The 20,701-nt window shown below is 45.7% G+C and overlaps 1 protein-coding gene across 13 annotated transcripts in view; it reads left to right on the forward strand.

The window, feature by feature from the left end:
• FHOD3 (formin homology 2 domain containing 3) overlaps positions 1–20,701 on the forward strand; it is a 479,946-nt gene that overhangs the window by 406,073 nt on the left and 53,172 nt on the right. For all 13 annotated transcript variants that reach the window (XM_031003628.3, XM_055368089.2, XM_055368091.2 and 10 more), the window contains 2 exons: positions 6,252–6,548; positions 14,964–15,847. In XM_031003628.3, coding sequence (XP_030859488.2) covers positions 6,252–6,548; positions 14,964–15,847 — 1,181 coding nt within the window. The remainder of the gene's footprint in view (positions 1–6,251; positions 6,549–14,963; positions 15,848–20,701) is intronic.

Consider the following 20,701-nt stretch of genomic DNA (forward strand, 5'->3'; position numbering starts at 1 on the left):
ACACGCTTAATTCCAGGAATGATTATGTACTTCTCCTTGATTGCTTAAGTCACCCACCACACAGTATAACCCTGTGATTAACAGCCCGAGCTTTGCAGTCCAGCCGATCCAGGTTCAAATCCAAGCTCTGCTAGCATGAGCTCTGCTTAGCAGTAAGGTCCTGTTGGTCAGAGGGTTGCTGAAGATATTCAGTGAAGGGACTGTTTACAGAGGTATAGGGAGGTCATGGGACCATCAAAATGTGGTGATGCTTCACCCAGAGACTAGCGGTCATGGGACACTGTTCCCACCTTCAGGCCTGAAGAAACTTGGTGAATGACTAGGACTTGGTAAGAGCTGTGGCCAGAGGAGAGAGAGCAAGGGACAGAAACAGTGGCCTGACAACCTCTGCCAAACTAAGGCCCTATGTGAAGGAAGCAGGGGTGTTAATATCCCAGTTTCCTTCTTCCTACCTTTGCTAGAACCTCCAGGGGCTGAGCCAGGGAGAGGGAGAGCAAATACAGCTGGTGTTCTGTGCCGGGGTCAGCATCCTCAGGCACAGAGCAGAACAGAGCATGGGTCAAACAGTCAGAGAGTAGCCAGCCTACTGCGTAGCTCTGGGCAAGTTGCTTAACCTCTCTGAACATGTTTCCTTATTTCTCACATGGGGACATCAATCTTCACTTTATATTGTAGGTGTGGCAACCAAAGAGGATGATGTAATATGATTCCTAGTACAGCATCTGGGTGTAGAAGGTGCTCAATATGTAGTAAGTTTGATTTTTACTGCACTTAGGCAAGCAGGACCTGATGTCCAGTGAGGTTTTGGGGACCAGATGAGGAGTTGGTGTTGGGATTTGGGAGGGACAAAGAAAACAAGATTGTGTGAGTGATGGTCTGCCCTGGCGGACTTCATACAGGGACCAGCTGGCCGAAGTCCTCAGGCAGGCTCGTTCCTCATTTCTCTCCTCATTTTGCGACCTGCATGAGGAAAGCATGGTCACATTCTCCATCTGATGGGGCAGCCTTTATATTCTTACACATAAGAAAAGCACTTAGTTTCTCCCCCCTTCCATGGGTTCTCATGTTGATGGGTTCCCATCCTGGTTTCCCAAACCTCACTCACTCCAGTAATGTCTGTTGCTTTGGGGTGAAGAATTCCTTTTAGTGGCTGTGTTCTGGTTATGGGTCCTTCCCCACAGGGTGGTGACAGCCCAGTACCCTGTTATGTCTCTTTGAGGATACCCTGGACCCCTTCTTTTCTATTACTTCTTCCACCTTGTAAAAAGTATCCATTACCACATCCTTTTATGCAGTTTAGTGTTGATTTTCTTCTTTGGCCCTTGTATTCCCCCTACCCCAACCTTCAAATCTAGCTGCAAGCCCTTGGAGCCAGCTCAGTGCAGGCTCTGGCCAAACACATTTTTCTGGTCTTTGCTAAGTGCATCCTAGCGATGCTGAGATCCCATCGATCTGCGCTCTTGGGCTGTGACCCAGGAAGACAGATCCTGGTTTTGGATGCCTGTAATGTTACCAGGCATTCCTTGCCATGTCTTCCTTTTATTTCCAAATGCACGCCCACTGCTAGGAGAAGGGTTGCCTGGGCACCTGGCCCAAGTCCTTCCTGCAGTTCCCCTCCTCCCTTGCACAGCCCAGGGGATGCAATCAGATCTTTGTGTCCTTCCTCCATCCAAGGTGGTTATGGACAAGCGTGGTGAGCCGTGGCATCTCTTGACCTGCTGGGTTTGGGGTATCACAGTCACTGCTGAGCCTCCCTTGAAGATGCTTAGAGGCATTACATGCTGGGGAAGGGACACTCTGCTCCTTCCTGCCTGGCCACCCTGGCACGGGCCTTCACTGTTCTCTCCTGGCCTCAGCTTTCTGAGGGTAATACCAGAGCCCTCCCCATAGAGAGATCGTGAGGGCTTCGGAAGGCAGTTCCTGTGAAGTGCTCAGTAACCATTCCTCAAAGGGAGCCAGCAGCCCTGCGGAACTCCCTGCCCCGCTCCGGTGTGAACACAGTTCCTCCCCCAGCTGATGTCTGGGATGGAAAAACCTCCTGCTGTTCAGAGTCTCAATCCCTTACCCATGTGTTCTTCCAGTGGTGCTGTGTTTTTATTTTCTTTTTCTCTTGAGCTCCACTGATTGGCGTTCACCTCTTCCTCCTCTGTCTCTCTAAGGGTTTGCTTCGTGGACTCTTGATTCCACACTGACTAGGGGCCTCACTCCACAGCTCGCAGGCACACCCAAGCTGTTCCCAGCAGAAAGCCTCGCTTGCCTGTGATGCAGGTGGAGACAGGGCTCACCTCAGACAAAATGAAACACAGAGCAGCCATCACTGTCCTTAGAGTAAAGTCCCAGATCCCTCCATCAACACACAGCGCTGGTTGCCCTGGCCCCTGACAACCACCCAAACCTCCTCTCACTCCTCCTGCCAGGCCACGCAGCTTTCATTCCCTCCGGCACGCAGTGGGCTCTGGGTGCCTGCGTGTGCACTTCCCTCTGCCCAGGGCATTCTCAGCATTTCCCCCGTTTTAACTCATTGTTACCCCTTGAGACTCAAACATCATTTTGCCACAGAGACTTACGTCCCAGGCCTTGCCAAAGACCCTTGCCATGCCTTCCCAGGGCACCGTGCATTTTATCTTACACATCCATCATTCTTACAAAAGTATTTTTGTTATTGTGTCTGCTGGCAGTTGAGAGGTGGGGGTTTCCCTGTGCCCACTGGTGGCAGGGCTCACTCACTTTTGCCACACGGATATCACGGCAGGTTGTTCGGGATCCTCTCTAATCTGCTTCTCTCTAGCCTCTGTGACAGAGCTAGGTCAGTCTCATGGGTCGCTGTGTCTGTCTTTCACCACCAACACCACATTGTCAGGCCAGAGAAAGGCTCATTAAATTCTGGGACTGGTAACAGTGAGAAGTTGTAAACATTCCTAGGAGGGAAACAAGCACCTTTTCTCCCTAGTTGTTGCCAAAGGTCATAGCTCCCTTTAGGACTTTTCCTACAGGATTATATGGTTTCTCCCATTTCCTGGGGACTTGGTGGGTATAAATGAGACATTTTCCTGCATTTTCCCAGAGGGCAGCAGACCTGGCTTAGAGACACTCAGAAGGAACTGTGTGTGTGTGTGTGTGTGTGTGTTTGTGTGTGTGTGTGTGCGTGCGCGGGCGGAGAGAAGTATGAGTGAGGGAAATCCTGCTGAAAGATAGTGGGAAAGGGTAGGAGAAATGTTCTGGAGTTCGGTGTGGAGTCTCAGGGCTGTCCTGGGTGCTTCCTGAGTATCAGTAAGAATGCTGTGAGCAGACGCTGGCCCCAGGACCACGCTGGGGCCCTCCAGCAGGAGAGGAAGGCAAGGTCTTGGCCCTCAGACAACTTTCCTGTGTTTGATTAAGACAGCTAGAGAAGGGCTCTGCCATGGACCCTGGCAGTTTTGTTTGACTTGAATGTGTGTGACAGTTATGTAATTTGTTCATCATTAGGATGGCCTCAGATTTGCAATCAGACCTTGTAGACACTGAGTCATGTATTCTGGGCAGGAGGTGACTTTGCCGATTACTACCTCCCGAGCAGTCATGAGAAAAAGATACCACCCCAGTGGTTGAAATCACAAATTGAAATATCTGATTCCAAGAAGTTAGGCCCTAGTGTATTGGGATGAAATTGTACTCCTCCCCCACAAGAGTGTGGCTTTTCCAGAGCTTGCGTGTCTGTTAGCACACCTGCCCAGGCAGCCTAATCAGGGCCAGAGCCGCTGCTTGGGTAGAGTCCTGCATGTTCAGTGGAATGGAACATGGCAGTGCACACCCGCAGGCTGAAGTCAAATAGCCATCAATCACAGAGCCTCCCTACTTTGCCCAGATCCCTGGGGTGGTGAGTAGACACAGGCTTATGGCAGCCAACTGACCCCATGTCCCTGTCTGTAATGAAGCCACCAGGAGGGGCCCTTGCTGGTTTTCACCATATGCTTACCAATTAAAACTTCAGTCCATGCCACATGCTGGGCTGTTGGAAACACATTTTTGTTTTGATGTGGCTATTTTGAAGTCCATGTGTGCAAAAACATGTGCTTTCTGTCAACCAAATGATGACGCTGCCGCTGCTGAGGCTGTGCTCTTGCCATGCTTGTAAAACTAATGGGGTTTTGTATCTTTCCTAAATACTCTATTATCAAATGAAAAAGAAATTACCATAAAAATTCCTTCAGTACCAAAGGGAATGTTTCTAAAAGGCCTGTTCACTCCATCCCATGACCCAGCACAGTTTTTACTTTTAAGGAAGAGTGTATGATGCTCTCATTCTCAGACACACGGCCTCACAGCTGTGTGCCCATTGGCTTCCTTCTGTAACTGCCAGCTACGAATCTCTGTCTGGAAACTGTGCCCTCAGATCTCCAGTTCCCAAAGCCTTCCCCTCTCGGGATGCCCAGGAGGGACAGTCCCTCAGCTGCAGGGGGGTCTTTGCTGCCCCTCCCCATGTCCTCCAGCCTTCCCTGGAAGCAGGTTCCTGCCCCAGGCTGGAGTTCCCAGTAGAAGATGCACAACCTGTAATCAAAGGAGAGGAATTTACTCCTCCACCCCCAAATTCCTACCTGGCACTTGGGGACATTTCCACGGAGGAGTGGGATTTGGAAGTTGCCCAGGAACATAAGGAAAGGTGACATTTCATCTGCTCCACTGCATCTTCCCTGCCCAGCTAACTCCCTGACTCATCCTCAGAGGATGGCAGCCTGAGAGCAGATGAAGGATTGGGGGGTGATGGCCCTGTGGGTCCTGAAGAATGAGTTGCTGGGAAGCTGGGGTTAGCTGGGCCCCCTGCCTAGTGAGGCCTGAATGTCCCTTCCCCTTAGTAATGCCCATGCCCAGCCTGCTGGGGGGCTGGTTCTGTGCACCCCATGGCCAGCCGTGCCCATTACCTGGTGCTGCAGGATGCCTCCACAGAGAGCTGCCCTGATCTGCGTGTTCTCATGGAGTCTGGGCAGGTCCCTTCCAGCCCCTGCCATGTGTAGACCCTGCCAGAATTTCTGTGTTGCTTTGAGCAGCGTGTACCTAGGGTTCAAGCACACACCCTTAGAGTGCATTGCCAGGGTTCCAGAAGAGTGGGCTTTGCTCAGCCTGAGGGCAGTTCTCTTAAGAGTGAGCCACCCTCCTCCAGCCTTCATGTGTGGCAGTTGGCTCAGAATTCTGTGTATTCTCGATCATTTTGCTACACATCCACGGCTCATAGCTGAGGGTTTTGCTCAGAAAAAATAAATAAAAATAAAAAAATTTAAAAAAAGCATAAGCCAGATTGTGCCATTTCCCTGTTCCCTAGAGTGTCACACGAGTGAGAACATGATCATCTTACCTCAGTGACAGCATCAAATCTCCAGCGTTGATAGGTTTGCAAATAGACTGTGACCATGAGTGATTCTTCCAAACTGCTTTCAAAATCACAAACTAACTTCACATTATGAGCAAATATAACCCAAGAAAAGGGTGATAAACCTCACTGGTTCAGCCAACTGATTTCAGGACACATTAGCTGTTTTTCATCAGCTTGATCCACCATGAATTTTGTTTCTCTTTCCCTAAACAGGCAAAAAGGTTATATATTAGTTTCGTATTGCTGTGTAACAAGTTTCCACAGACATAGCAATTGGAAACAACACTCGTTTATTATCTCACAGTTTCCATCTGTCAGAAGTTTAGCACAGCTCAGCTGAGCTCTTGACCTTGCCTGTCCGCTGCCACAAGGCTGGAATTAAGGCTGCGGCTGGCTGGGCTCTTATTGGGAGACTCTGGGAAGAGTCCACTTCCAGCCTCATTGAGGGTGATAGCAACATCCAGTTCCTTGTGCCCACAGAACTGAGGTCCCTGTTCCTGGTAGGCTGTTGACCAGTGGTGGTTCTCAGCTTCTAGAGGCCACCTGCATTCCCTGTCAAGCAGCAGTGATGTGGCAGATCCTTCTCCTGCTTCGAATCTCTGACTTCCTTTTCTGCTGCCAATTGGAAAACTCTCTGCCTTTAAAAGCCTTTCCTGATTGGATCCAACTCATCTAGTAAATCTCCATATTGTAAGGTCACTGACTAGGGACTTTCCTGTCATCTGCACAATCCCTTCATAGCATTGCCTCGATGAGTGTTTGAATAACCAGGGCATAGGTCTCTTGGGGGCCATCTTTGGACATCTGTCCACCACAGAGAAATCAACCTCACATTCATTCTCACCTCACTTTACCCTTCCAAGAAATCTGTTGTCAATATAATCTCCATTGTTGTCTCCACCAGCAAGTGCCGGGGATCCTGAACCCGAATCAGAGGCAGAACCCGAAGCAGAGGCAGGGGCGGGGCAGGTTGCTGATGAAGCTGGCCAGGACATAGCCTCTGCCCACGAGGGTGCAGAGACTGAAGTGGAGCAGGCACTAGAGCAAGAGCCGGAAGAAAGAGCCTCCCTCAGTGAAAAAGAGAGGCAGAATGAGGGGGTGAACGAGAGGGACAACTGCTCCGCCTCCAGCGTCTCGTCCTCCAGCAGCACGTTGGAGAGGGAGGAGAAGGAGGACAAGCTCTCCAGGGACAGGACAACTGGTAAATGAAGCCCCTTGTTTCAGTCGGCATGTGCCAGGGAGGCCTGGGGTGCAGGGACTGGTTCTCTAAGAGCTTGTCCACAGGCTGGCCTCTGAGGTGACCTGGGTCAACCCACTCATGTGGCTGTGTCACCCAGTGTCTGGGGACAAGGAGTGTGGCCACGCTGGCAGCCAGCCAGCAGCCTTCTGCCCTGTAGAAAGACAGCCCCCAAACTGTCTGCCACACTATCACATTCATCACCTCCACACCTGGGGAAAAGGGCCCTGATAAGGAGGGCTTTTCCTGAGGAATAAGCCCCAGAAGAGAAACCTCTCACTTCCCCCTGACTGTTCCATTGTGAATAATAGTAAGGTTGAGAATAGTAAGGCTTTTTCCGTTTTTGATATAAGTTTAGAAACTGTCACATTGTCATCTATTCCTTTAAAAATGTGTTTACTGAAGTGTGTTAATCATTTTGACTGGACATTTCAGACTGGGAAAGATTTGTTTAAATGGATTGAATGAGTATTTCCAAAAAATTGTACACAGTTTACTGAGGTCAATTTGATGTACTGGAATATAGATAATTTGTTTTCTACATTACACTCATAACTGTTCTTTTCTTTGTATAAAGTATATGCTTTTCCTTATGGAAGTATATCTTTTTGATGTTACACTTAATACTCATTCAGTTCTCCTGTGAATGGTAACTTTAGAATTAGGGACCAAATGGAATGTTAGATTATAGGTTTGGTTTAGCCTGAAAGAACCTCACCGAGGACTTGAGGAGGGTGCCACAGAGGGTTATAGGAATCGTAAATAATTCATATGATCTGTGACACCACAAGGTTACTTTTCCTACCCATGACTTGTGTGCTATCAAGGTGGTAGAATGCCTCCTTCCTCAACAAACACTCCTAACCAGTGGAGTCATGTCTTATGGGCCAGCCTTTGTTAAGCTACATATGAGTGGCACCCACTCGAGTCGATGTCTTAGGCCCAAAGGGCAATATGACACCTCTACAAAGGCCTGCCAACCAGTGCCATGACCCATGAATGGCTTATTCATTCCTAGATTAAAAATACATTGTCTCAGAAGCATGGATGAACGAATGAATGAAACCAGAATGTCTTCCAATAGACCTGTCAGTCAATGGCGTAGTCTAAAATAGTTACTATTTGGATTTTTTCCCAGTTAGAATATACTACTAGATTTTATGCTTTATATTGCTGGTCACTATGATGCAGTAAAAAAAAGAAGATAAAAGACTTTATTAGTTTACATCTTAGGAATTATTGCATTGAAAATCCAGTGTCTTCATTTGGTTGAATATGTATGTCCCAAGAGGTATTATATACACTGATATTTACTTAATTTCTTTCAAAGTCAGATTACAGTTAGTCCCCCAAATTCTTCTTATCATTCATATTAATGTAATTATTGTCATAATACTGGGTGTAGGGTAAGTCTTATTGATCAGATTGGTCTTAAATCATGTTTTATTTATTAGGAATAGCTTTAAGAATTATTAATCATAACTGGGTTTAGCAGGCCTAAAACATATCAAGAAATTGGATTAGTAAAAATATACCAGGCGACAGGGCTTTCTTGGATCAGATTGTCCAATATTCTTCCAAAGAAGGACAATTTTACAAAAATGGAAACCATTCCCAGTGAAGAACCACTGACTTTCTACCAAAGTGGGCAATGTCCAAGTATTTAGAAGCAGAAATTAGGGCTTTGCAATGATTTCCTGCTTTGCTTCAGTGCTGTTATGAGAGTTGGTCATGTTTATTTACTGTAGCTTATTGGTTCCTAAAAAATCTCACTGCTCACAGGCATCATCAGCCACTGTGGAGTCAGGGCAGCTATGTCATTATAGCTCTTGCTTTTCAGAGTGCTGTCAAATCACAGAGCAACCTTAGAGATAAAAAATTATTCTCAAACATATTTCTAATGATTATGTCAAAAATGAATTTGTAGGACTTGAAAAAGTCTCATTCCAGTTATGTGGTTTAATTTTTCTTTGTTTAATGTGTTCTACTTTAGTGCATGCATGTGAGAAGCTTTATCATAACATACATTTTACTTTTTTGTAGTTACTTGTATAATTGTCCTTTGTCTCCACTTGAATGTCAGCTTTGTGAGGATGGGGATGTCTGTCTATTCATCGTGAGTCCTCACTTCCTAGCAGGGTCTCACAAAACAATCGATGAATAAATGAAGAGGCGTCTGGCTAAGATGGGGAAGCTTCATTGCTCCTGGGTCCTCCCTCTTACAACCAACATAGCAGCACCCTGAGAATACCAGAATAATCAGAGGAGGACTGTGAAAAGTGGAAAGAAGAATGCAGACTGCCTAGGAACCTCTGGACTTAAATTATATGACAGTGAAACTCCAAGTAAAACTTATTCCCCTAGCCAAAGGACTGGGAAAAGGATTGCCTAACAGAATAGAACACAGGCTTTTTACTTATTAATACTTGTACCCTAGACAGGCACTAAAGAAAAACTTGACCCAGAGTCAATGGAGACTGATAAGGAGCTGAACCTCCGGCTTCCCTTGGAGGTAGTAAGGCAATGTGAGTCAGTGATTTAATTTCCCTGGGAAGATGCCAGTGAGGCCAAGGGAGGGGGCACTGACGTTCTACCCTCCTCATCTGCAATGAGCCAGTGTGAGTCAGTGCTCTTGCTGGGGTGGTGACAGAAAGATCCAGCAAGGAGCTGAACATCTCCCTCCACCAGCACCTGTATGCTATACCTAAAAAGGGTGACTACCAGCTAATAGATTAGATAGGAGCCAAAGTCTAATAAAGCATAAAATGTCCAAGACATAATGGAAAAATCACTCATCATTTCAAGAGCTAAGGCAATCACATCTTGAATGGGAAAATGCAATAAACAGATGCCAACACTGAGATGAGCCAGACATTGGAATTATATGACGGGGATTTTGAAGCAGCCATAACGATATTGCTTCAGTGAGCAGTTACAAACACTTAGGGAATATGTAAAAAATAAAATATCTCAGCAAAGAAATAAAAGATATTAAAAAGAACCAAAGGGAAATTGTAGAACTGAAAAACACAGTAACAACAAAAAAAATACTTACTGGATGGGCTTAATAGTAGATTGGAGACAACAAAAGAAATGATTAGTCAACTCAAAAACAAATCAGTGGAAATTATGAACTCTGAATGACAGAAAAAAAGAGACTGAAAAACATGAACAGAGCCTCAGGGACCTGTGAGACAATAAGACTCGATCTAACACCAATTCATCGGAATCTGGGGAGGAGAGAGAGTGTAATGCTGAAAAATGCTTTGAAGAAATAATGGCCCAAAACTTCTCAGATTTGTCAAAAGGTATAAACGCATAAATTTAGGAAGCTGAGCAAACCCCAAACAAGACAAATTTAAAGACATTCACACCAAGACACGATAATCAAACTTATGAAAACTAAAGACCAAAAAAAAAAAAATTTTGTAAGAGGCTAGAAAGAAGCATATTACCTATAGGGGAATACCAGTCCAAATGACAGCACATTGCTCATCTGAAACCATGGAGGCTAGCAGGAAGGGGCACAACATTTTGCAAGTGCTAAAAGAAAAGAACTGTCAACTATAAATCCTATATCCCTCATATGTATCCTTTAAGAATGAAGGGAAAATAAGACATTCTCAGATAAAGAAAAACTAAAAGAGTGGGTCCCTAACAGACCTACCCTCAAAGAATTACTACCGGAGGTTCTCCAAACAGAAATAAAATAATGACAGAAGGTTTGGAACTTCAAGAAGGAAAGGACAACAGAATGGGTGAAAGCAGGGGTAAATAGACTTTCTGCTTATGAGTTACTAAATCGTACTTGATGGTTGAAGCAAAAATTATAACATCATGTGATGTAGTGCTCTGTGTATGCAGAGGAATACTTAGGACAACTATACTTTCAGAGTAGGGAAGCTAACGGTATCAAAATGGAAGTAAGTTTTCCACACTTCAAAGTGGTTAAACAGCAATACTAGTTTACTGTGGTTAGTGTGTATATTGTAATGCCTAGAGCAACCACTACAAAAACCAGAAGAAACAATGTACTTGGAACACTATAAATAAATCAAAATAAAATTCTGAAAAATAATCAAAGGGGATGAAGAAAGGTTGACTAATGGGTACAAGTATACAATTTGATAGAAAAAATAAGATGTAGCATTCTATAGGATCAGTAGGGAAATTATAGTTTACAATAATGTGTATATTTCAAAGTAGAATAATTTGAATGTTTGTAACAAAAAGAAGAGACAATATTTAAGGTGATGGATATCCCAATTACATTGATTTTATCTTTACAAATTATATGAATGTATTATCACATGTACCCCGAAAACATCTATTATGTATCAATTTAAAAATTTGTTAAAGTAAAAAAAAAGTATTCAAGTAACCCATAGAAGACAAAGGAGAAACAGGAACTAAAACAAATAGAACAAATAAGACAAGTGGCAGACTTAAGCTCTAACATATCAGTAATTCCTTTAAATTAAAAGATAGATGGCAGAGTGGATTAAAAATGACCCAATTATATACTATCTATAGAAAACTCTTCTCAAACATAATGACACAGGTAGATTGTAACTTAAAAGTTGGGGGAAAAATTCTGTAGGACTAGGTACGAAAGGAAGAAAAAAGAAAAAATGTTGAGAAAAGATATATTATGCAAACATTAAATCAGAGAAAAGCAGGAATGGCTACATCAGTTAAAGTAGATTTCAGAGCAAAGGAAATTACTAAGGACAAAGAGGGTCACTACAGAATGATAAAAGGAGTCATAAGTTAATGAAGAGAATAAGCAAGAAAACTGGCATTTTAAAAATATTACCTGATTGCCTGGGCGTGGTGGCTCACACATGTATTCCCAGCACTTTGGGAGGCGGAGGCAGGCAGATCACTTGAATTCAGGAGTTCGAGACCAGCCTGGCCAACATGGTGAAACTCCCATTTCTACTAAAAATACAAAAATTAGCTGGGCATGGTGGCTGGCGCCTGTAGTCACAGCTACTCAGGAGGCTGAGACATGAAACTGTTTGAACTTGGGAGGTGGAGGCTGCATTGAGCAGAGATCACACCACTGCACTCCAGTCTGGGCGACAGAGTGAGACTCTGTCTCGAAGAAAAAAAATATTACCTGATTATATTATTTTCCCTGTTCCCAAAATAAGAAAATGCTCACATTTCCCAATAAATGGAGAAAGAGCAAGGCTGTCTCTTAAGAAGGGCTCAGCCACTTTATCTGCTGCAGCCTCCTAGTGGTCTCCCTAGTATCTGACCAGTTGTTGAAACTCTACCTAGCCAGATTTTTTGCTATTATCCTCAAATGGCATCTCATCTCCTTTTGATGGTGATTATTTCCTAAGATATTTTGTTTGTAAAACCTAAAAGAGGGTTCAGTAGCTCCTTGTTCTGGTGTTGAGATGGCCTAAGGTCCCCTGGTCAGGTTAAGCCATTGTTGCACCAAGGACAGAGAACAAAGATACACTGGAAATCCTGGGGGACCTTGTGATCCCCCGGTCAATGCCTCCTCACGCCAGGGCCCACCCTCCACGTGTTTGAGGAGGATGTTCCTTCGGCTGAATGGAGCTCCCAATGCTGACCTCCCAGGCCTGGGTCTGCTGCCACATCCCAACACTAGGATCCACTGAGGCCCTGGAAAGCTGATGGAACTGAAGCACTCACTACCTGGCTCTGCCAGCCCTGATAAGGTTTGGCTGTGTTCTCACCCAAATCTCATCTTGAATTATAGTTCCCATAATCCCCACATGTCATGGGAGGGACCAGGTGAAAATAATTGAATCATGGGCGTGGTTTCCCCCATCCTGTTCTCATGATAGTGAATTAGTTCTCACAAGATCTGATAGTTTTTTAAGGGGCTTCCTTCTTTGCTGGGCACTCATTCTTCTCTCTCCTGCCACCACGTAGAGGAGGACATGTTTTCTTCCCCTTCTGCTGTGATTGTAAGTTTCCTGAGGCCTCCCCAGCCATGCTGAACTGTGAGTCAATTAAACCTCTTTCCTTTATAAATTACCCAGTCTCGGGCAGCCCTTTATAGCAGCATGAGAACAGACTAATACAAGCCCCAAAGAGGCAAACCCAGAGGAATAACATTCCTGATCATTCATTCATTCATTCATTCAGTTGTCCAGATGTTGCAGAAACAACAGTGAGCAACACAAACCCAAATCCTATTCTCAGAGAGTTTACATCCATGAAGAAGGCAATTTATTGAGTAATTATAATCATTGCAGTGATAGGGCAGAGGCAGACAATAAAATAAGTAAAACATGTGACAGATTTGATAGTCATAAGAGCTGTGATGAAAAATAAAGCAGGAAAGGATGATCAACAGTGTTGGGGGAGGATTGCACAGTTTTCACTAGTGGTCAGGGAAGACTTCACTGAAAAGATATGGTTTGAGTGAAGACAAGAGGTCAAGGATAAAATTGTGTGATTAACTAGGTGTAGTTTATCCCAGGAGGGGCTGACACCCTGAGGCCAGATCATACTTGGTGAGTTCTAGGAATGGGAAGTTGCTGTAGCTAACGAGGTTTATGGGCATGTGTGTCTAGGGGTCAGGGAGTGTTGGTGGTGGTATGCGATGAATGAAAAGTAAGGAAGGATCATGGAAGGCCTTGTGAACATCATGTCATTGGCCTTTTCTCACAGTGAACGTTGGTGCTGTTAAAACACTTTGAGCAGAAAGATATGGTCAGACATTTTTATAAACATCATGTGGCTGTTGGGGTAAGAATTGGCTGTCAAGGGACATGACTAGAAGCAGAGAGTCCAGTGGGGACGCCCCTGCAGTGCTATAGGCAGGAACCCATGCTGGCCTGGCCCATGGTTGTGGTAGCAGAGGTGCTGAGAAAAGCAGCTGGATTCTGGATATGACATGAAGGTGTAGCCAACAAGATGCACAGCGACACTGGATGTGGAGGATGAAAGAAAAGGAGTCAAGAATGACTCTGAGGTTTTTGGAATTAGCAGCAAGACGGATTAAGTTGCCGTAGCCGAGACAGCAAAGGATTGCAGGAGAAGCAGTTTAGGTTGGGGAGTGCAGGGTTGGAGAAGGTGGTATTTTATGGATGGCATTTAACGCCTTGAAACTAGATGAGACTGAAAGAGTGCAGATGGAGAGAAGAGGTCCAAGGACATTTAAAGGTTAATGATAAGGAGGAAGCAGCAACGGAGACTGAGAAGGAATAGCCAGATGTCCTGGGAGCCCTGTGAGGGAGGAGGGAGTGGTTGGCTGTGTCTAGTGCAACACAAAAGTCACTGGTACCTGAAAGCAGCAGCTGAGAAGGGTGGTGGGAGCAATAGCTCCCTTTGACTGGGTCCAAGAGAAAAGAAAAAGAGAAATTGGAGGCAGTGGGCAAAGCAACTCTTATGAGGAAATGAGAAAAGTTAAAGTTAGGTGATAGCTAGAGGGATGAGTGGGGCCAAGGGTGGTTTTGCTTTTTTAAGATGGGGGAAATTATATATGTGTGTGTGTGTGTGTGTGTGTGTGTGTGTGTGTTAATGTGCCAGAAGGAAGACTCTAGTGGGAGGGCCATGGGAAATACAGGACAGAGAATTTCTGGAGTGGGTTACTAATGCACAAGTGGGCAGTCGACCCCTGCTAAGAGGTATGTTTATGAGGCAGTTGCAGGAGGGAAGCTGTGTTCTGAGGGTCAGTGCAGGTGGAAGAGTAGAGGTGGAAGGGAGGCTCTGGAAGATGCCTTCTGGCTTCATCTGTTAAGTCAGTGAACTTGGAGGCAAGGTTATCTCTGAGGATGAGATGGGCCAGGAGGTTAGAGAAGAGAGGGCTATGGAAAGTCACCTTGGAGAGGAGTGGGTGAGATTGCCAGGCAGCATTCAGCCCCCTGGACACTAGGGACCATGATAAGGAGTGAACCTAAAGAGTGATCAGTGGCACAGTTTGTGTGTTTTTGAGGCACTTTGAGCTGCACTAGTACAGATTTAGAGTAGGGGAGAGAAACAGAGGTAATCTTTCAGGCTCTCCAATACCTGCTGGGGCCAGGGAGTGGCTTCTTGCCTCCCTATCTCAAGTTAGGGCACAGGCTCCTTAGTTACCTGTGGCTGAGTAGGTCCTGACCCGCTGCCTTGGGTGGGCAGGAAAAAGGAGGAAGATTTCTCCCATGAGCCCAGGTAGGAGCCAGGAGCAGCGTCATGCCTGGAAGAGTCTTGGGTCCTGGTGTGGGTCTTTGGGACTATAAAGCAGCATCTCTTCTTGCCCAAGAGCGCCTTGTCAGCCATGGCTTTGACTGCTCATGCAGTGTCTTCTCTAAAGTCACTCCCATGTGTCAAGCTCACTTATTCTCATCGATTCTCTCATGGAAGTGAGGCCCCCTTGCCCCTTTCTCATTTTTCTCTCCCGTGTACTTTCAGGTTTGTGGCCCGCAGGTGTCCAGGATGCAGGTGTAAATGGACAGTGTGGCGACATCCTCACCAACAAACGGTTCATGCTTGACATGCTGTATGCCCATAACAGGAAGTCTCCAGATGATGAGGAGAAGGGGGATGGGGAGGCCGGGAGGACCCAGCAGGAGGCAGAGGCGGTAGCCAGCCTTGCTACCAGGATATCCACCCTGCAGGCCAACTCTCAGACCCAGGATGAGAGTGTCAGGAGGGTGGATGTCGGCTGTTTGGACAATCGGGGCAGTGTGAAAGCATTTGCTGAGAAATTCAACAGTGGGGACCTGGGGAGAGGTTCCATCTCCCCTGATGCTGAGCCCAATGACAAGGTCCCAGAAACAGCGCCGGTGCAGCCGAAGACAGAGTCTGATTACATCTGGGACCAGCTCATGGCCAATCCAAGAGAGCTCAGAATCCAAGACATGGATTTCACTGACCTGGGGGAGGAGGATGACATTGATGTCCTAGATGTGGACCTGGGTCACAGGGAGGCCCCTGGGCCACCTCCGCCACCCCCACCCACCTTTCTGGGTTTGCCGCCCCCACCCCCTCCGCCCCTGTTGGACAGCATCCCTCCCCCTCCTGTCCCCGGTAATTTATTGGTTCCTCCTCCTCCAGTGTTCAACGCTCCTCAGGGCTTAGGGTGGTCCCAGGTACCCAGGGGTCAGCCCACATTCACTAAGAAAAAGAAGACCATCCGTTTGTTCTGGAATGAAGTTCGGCCTTTTGACTGGCCATGTAAAAACAACCGACGCTGCAGAGAATTCCTGTGGTCAAAACTGGAACCCATTAAGGTGGACACTTCCAGACTGGAGCACCTGTTTGAGTCTAAATCCAAGGAACTGTCTGTCTCAAAGGTACTGCTAGTCTTCAGCATGCTTCTTGATTGGAAGTTGGGTAGGGCTGAAGAGATTCGTTCTGTGTAAAATACTATTTTGCATTGCTTTTGCTATTTGGTAAAAAGTCCATTGGTATGAAAATTTGATCTTTAATATAATGTTCCTTCTGCCACATGCTAGGTGTAGGCTACGTGAGTCAGAGACCCTTATTAGCTAACATGGTCACCAGCTTACTTATATTAGGCAAAGGAGCTTTCAAAGAACCAGATAGCCCTGAGGAAAAGACAAAAATGGTCAACTAAGGAATGTCAGCATAGCCCAATAGCAGATATTGATGTTAACTAGAGAAAGTGGACTTGCTGACTCACCAAACACGGGATATGCTTATTTAATCTTACCTTCATTGATTATGAGTGATAGTAGTAGTTTGAACTTTATCTGTAACCACCCAATAAGCTCAAAGGCAATAATCCAACTGACATTTCTTTGGCTTGGCCCTGATCAAGCCAGCATTCTGCAGCTATCTAGTTTTCCAACAGCCGTATATTTGGCATCCTGTCAATATTACACATGCCTCTAGATTTAGTATTTTGGATAAATGTTTGAGAATCCTATAGCCAATGCTGCTGTGATAGTAACAAAGATGTTATACCACTTTTATCAATGGGAAACACTGTACATAAAGTTATTGGGCACCAAAGGTTAAGTCATGGTTAATTTACACTGATAAACTGCAAGATATGGGATCACAGATTTTATATCTAATTCCCTACGTTAGTAGAGTCTTCTTCGCCTATCTTAGCTGACTTTTAAAAACCCATTCTGGATATTTTCCAGTTTTAAAACAGGTTTAAGGTTATCTCCTCTTTTAAGGTATAAGAGGTAGGAGAAAGCACTTTGTAAAGCATAATTTAGAATAAACATGCAAGAGCTTATAATCATGAATTAATTTTAACTCCCTGTGTTGCTGCATGCATTTGTCATCTTTTTGGGTGAGTATGAAACTGTCTGAGTCAGGTTTCCAGCCATGCCATTTGGGCACCAATTCTGTATCAAAAATTACATGCAGGATCCTCAGAACAAGTGAGCCCTTCAGACGAGGAGCACAGTGACAGAGTTAGTGCCTGTCACTGCTGTGGGATGTTGACAGGCCAGCCAGGGGAGCTGTAGTTGATCAGCTTCCTTTGAAAATGTGCTGGGATTCTTAAGCTGCTTGCTGCCCTTTGCTGATTGGTGTTTACCCCAGTGTGTGTTTCTCACTCACTCATGGCATGAGTCTAAATCATTTCCAGCCTCAGGAATCTCCTCAAGTCAAAATTAAAGCTTTCTCATTTACAAATCTACACCGTTAGGATCCAGTGTAAAAAATCATGCCCAGTCACTCCTGTCCTTCAGTTGAAAGTAGACCCAGCTTTTGTCCTCTCCAGAAAATAACACCTAAGAAAGGGTTGCCAGACACTCACTCTTGGTGTGTCTGTGTCCTGACTTTCTAGGACTGGTACCAAGTGGTGCCGAGCCATCCACATGCCCCGTTCCAATTCTTTTTTTTTTTTTTTTTTTTTTTGAGGCAGAGTCTTGCTCTGTCGCCCAGGATGGAGTGCAGTGGTGTAATCTTGGCTCACTGCAACCTCCACCTCCCGGGTTCAAGAGATTCTCCTGCCTCCGCCTCCTGAGTAGCTGGGATTACAGGTGCCCACTGCTACACCCAGCTAATTTTTGTATTTTTAGTAGAGATGGGGTTTCACCATGTTGGCCAGGCTGGTCTCAAACTCTCAACCTCAGGTGATCCACCTGCCTCAGCCTCCCCAAGTGCTAGGATTACAGGAGTGAGCCACTGCGCCTGGCCTCCCCCTTCCAATTCTTGTAGGCAGCCTGACATTTAGGAGAAGACCAGCCGCGATTAAGACAGCAGTCTGTGGTTGCTAGAAGTTACCCATGACCTGACTTGCTGACACCACCTTCCAACCCACTGACCTAATTGGACAGAATATTCCTCCTCCCCCTCCTTCTCCTCCTCCTCCTCCTTCTCCTCCTCCTCCTCCTCCTTCTCCTCCTCCTCCTCCTCCTTCTCCTCCTCCTTCTCCTCCTCCTCCTCCTCCTCCTTCTCCTCCTTCTCCTCCTCCTCCTCCTCCTTCTCCTCTTCCTCCTCCTTCTTCTCCTCCTCCTCCTTCTCCTCCTCCTCCTCCTTCTCCTCCTCCTCCTCCTCCTCCTTCTCCTCCTCTTCCTCCTCCTCCTTCTCCTCCTCCTCCTCCTCTTCCTCCTCCTCCTTCTCCTCTTCCTCCTCCTCCTTCTCCTCTTCCTCCTCCTCCTCCTTCTCCTCCTCCTCCTCCTTCTCCTCTTCCTCCTCCTCCTCCTTCTCCTCCTCCTCCTTCTTCTCCTCCTCCTCCTTCTCCTCCTCCTCCTTCTCCTCCTCCTCCTCCTTCTCCTCCTCCTCCTTCTTCTCCTCCTCCTCCTCCTTCTTCTCCTCCTCCTTCTTCTTCTCCTCCTCCTCCTCCTTCTCCTCCTCCTCCTTCTCCTCCTGCTCCTTCTCCTCCTCCTCCTCTTCCTCCCCTCATTGCCCACTTGGCTGGCTGCACCTCTAGGCTTTTTGTGGTTCCCGATCAGGTTGCTGAGAAGAAGCTGCCCCTTGACTCAGTATTGGGGGGAATAAAATGGAGTAAAAGTATGGAGGTGAAGGCACTCCCAGCTTCATTTTTACAAGATTAAAAGTTTCCTCAAGAAGGCCCAAAATTAATGCTTCACCTACCTCCCTCCTTCTCTTGGTCCCACTGCAGCCAATTTGGTCCGTGATAATATTCTAGCCTCTTTTGTCTCAGCCCAAAGTTCCATGATTGCCTGAAGCAGGTAGTGACCTCTAGAACAATGTATTGCCTAGCTAATAGACAAATGTTTGCATAGTTTTTATCAAGTAGGAGCATAAGAGGAAAGTGGTACATTGGACGAAAAGTTTACCAAACTGATTCCAGAATGTTCTATAATGAGACCCCAAAACCCCTACCTTTGTCTTTGGGATAGGAAATGTGAACAGGAGCTACTTTACAAAATGTTACAAAAGGTACGAATGCAAGTTAGGATTAAAACACGTCACTGTGTTTTGGCCATGATGGGTGGCTCATTCTAGTAATTCCAGCACTTTAGGAGGCCAAGGCAGGTAGATGGCTTGAGCTCAGGAGTTTGAGACCAGCCTGGACAACATGGTGAAATCCCATGTCTATAAAATATACACACACGCACACAGCCAGGGATGGCAGTACATTCCTGTAGTCCCAGCTACTTGGGAGGCTGAGATGGGAAGATATCCTGAGCCTGAGAAGGTCAAGGTTGCATTGAGCTGTGATCATGCCACTGCACTCCAGTCTGGGTGACAGAGCAAGACTCTGTCTCAAAGAAGCAAAAAAAAACAACAAACCCCACATTACACTGGAGAGCTGAATCCATTTTGCATATGTTACCACTGTAGATATAACCAATTTCATTTCTGTTTCTAATCCTTGACTGTGGTTTTCATAAATCAAAATGTAAACAGCCACTTCTGATTTCTGGCTCAGAAATTTTTAAATTAAGTACAATAAATAAAATGCAACAAAAATAGAGTGAAATAGACTTCACAAGACAGCACAAAACAAAGAGAATTGGTTTTAGGTTTCATCGAAAAAAGTAACATTAGACCAGAGTTATTGGGCATGGCTGTGACTAAGCCACCCAAAAACAAAGATTCATGAGCCAGATCTAAGGCTGGGGTGACCACCTAATGAAAAAATGATAAGACTGAAAAGATGCGATTTTTAATTTTCTTTCAAAATAGTTTCTGGAATTGGATCAATTTTTCTCTGTCAGCTGGAATTATATGGTGTTTTAATAAGATGAATCATATTGTGTTTTATGGTAAAAGGTAGAAATCCTCTGCTAAATTTCATTATGTTCTGACTGCTGGTCTAAGATGTGGTGAGCCCCATAGGAGACAAAGTGACCCCAAGAAAGATGTCAGGGCAGAAAGCCCTGAGACTTCCTTGGGCTTGACATCACCCTGGGGAGCCCCAGGAAAGTGACTTTCCAACCCTTGTACCTAACCAGGGGCAGCAAAATCCCTCCTGTTCTCAAAGGGCAGCTTCTATGCCCCAAGTTACAGCCAGACCAAAACAGACATGGAGTGGAACTCAGTTTCCACTTTGGGGACCTGATGTTGTCTTACTCTCTTGCATTCATTAGGTTTGTCATAGGGAGGGAGCCCAGAATGTATCTGGAGAATTTTATTTACCTTGAAGTTTCTAAATCTATTTGAACTAGTAACAGCAACTTTTAAATAAAAATTAGGTCAGGGTGAGCCTTGGCCTGGGTTATTTTTCTTATTTTTATTTCTTAGAGATAAGGTGTCACTCTGTCGCCCAGGCTGGAGTGCAGTGGCACAATGATAGCTCACTACGGCCTCAAACTCCTGGGCTCAAACGATCCTCCCACCTCAGCTTCCCAAGTATATTTTTAAAAGCTCCTCAGGGACTCTCAAGTACAAGCAAGATTGTGAGCCACTGATTTCAGGTGAAAAATGAGGCGCTGAAGGAGCACTGTGTTCCCCACCACCACTCTCCACATTGACACCCCCTGACCCTTTTGATTTTCCTGAGAGGAGATAGAAATCTTCGTATGCTGTATTCAAGTTCAGGACGTAGTAAGTTATTTAACATTCCCCTCAGAAACCTGAATTCTACCTAGAAACTCTGAACACAGCTCTGGGACTTCAGCAGGGCTGAAGTGTGCCCAGACACTTCTGGTGTGTGCCTGCTGGTCCTATAGGATGTGGTGAATCATATAGGAGAATAAAATGACCCCAGAGAAAGATGTCAGGGCCAAAAGCCCCTGGAGGGCATGGAGACT

The sequence above is a fragment of the Gorilla gorilla genome, chromosome 17 (genome assembly GCF_029281585.2).
Source record: "Gorilla gorilla gorilla isolate KB3781 chromosome 17, NHGRI_mGorGor1-v2.1_pri, whole genome shotgun sequence".
NCBI classification, from domain to species: Eukaryota; Metazoa; Chordata; class Mammalia; order Primates; family Hominidae; genus Gorilla; species Gorilla gorilla.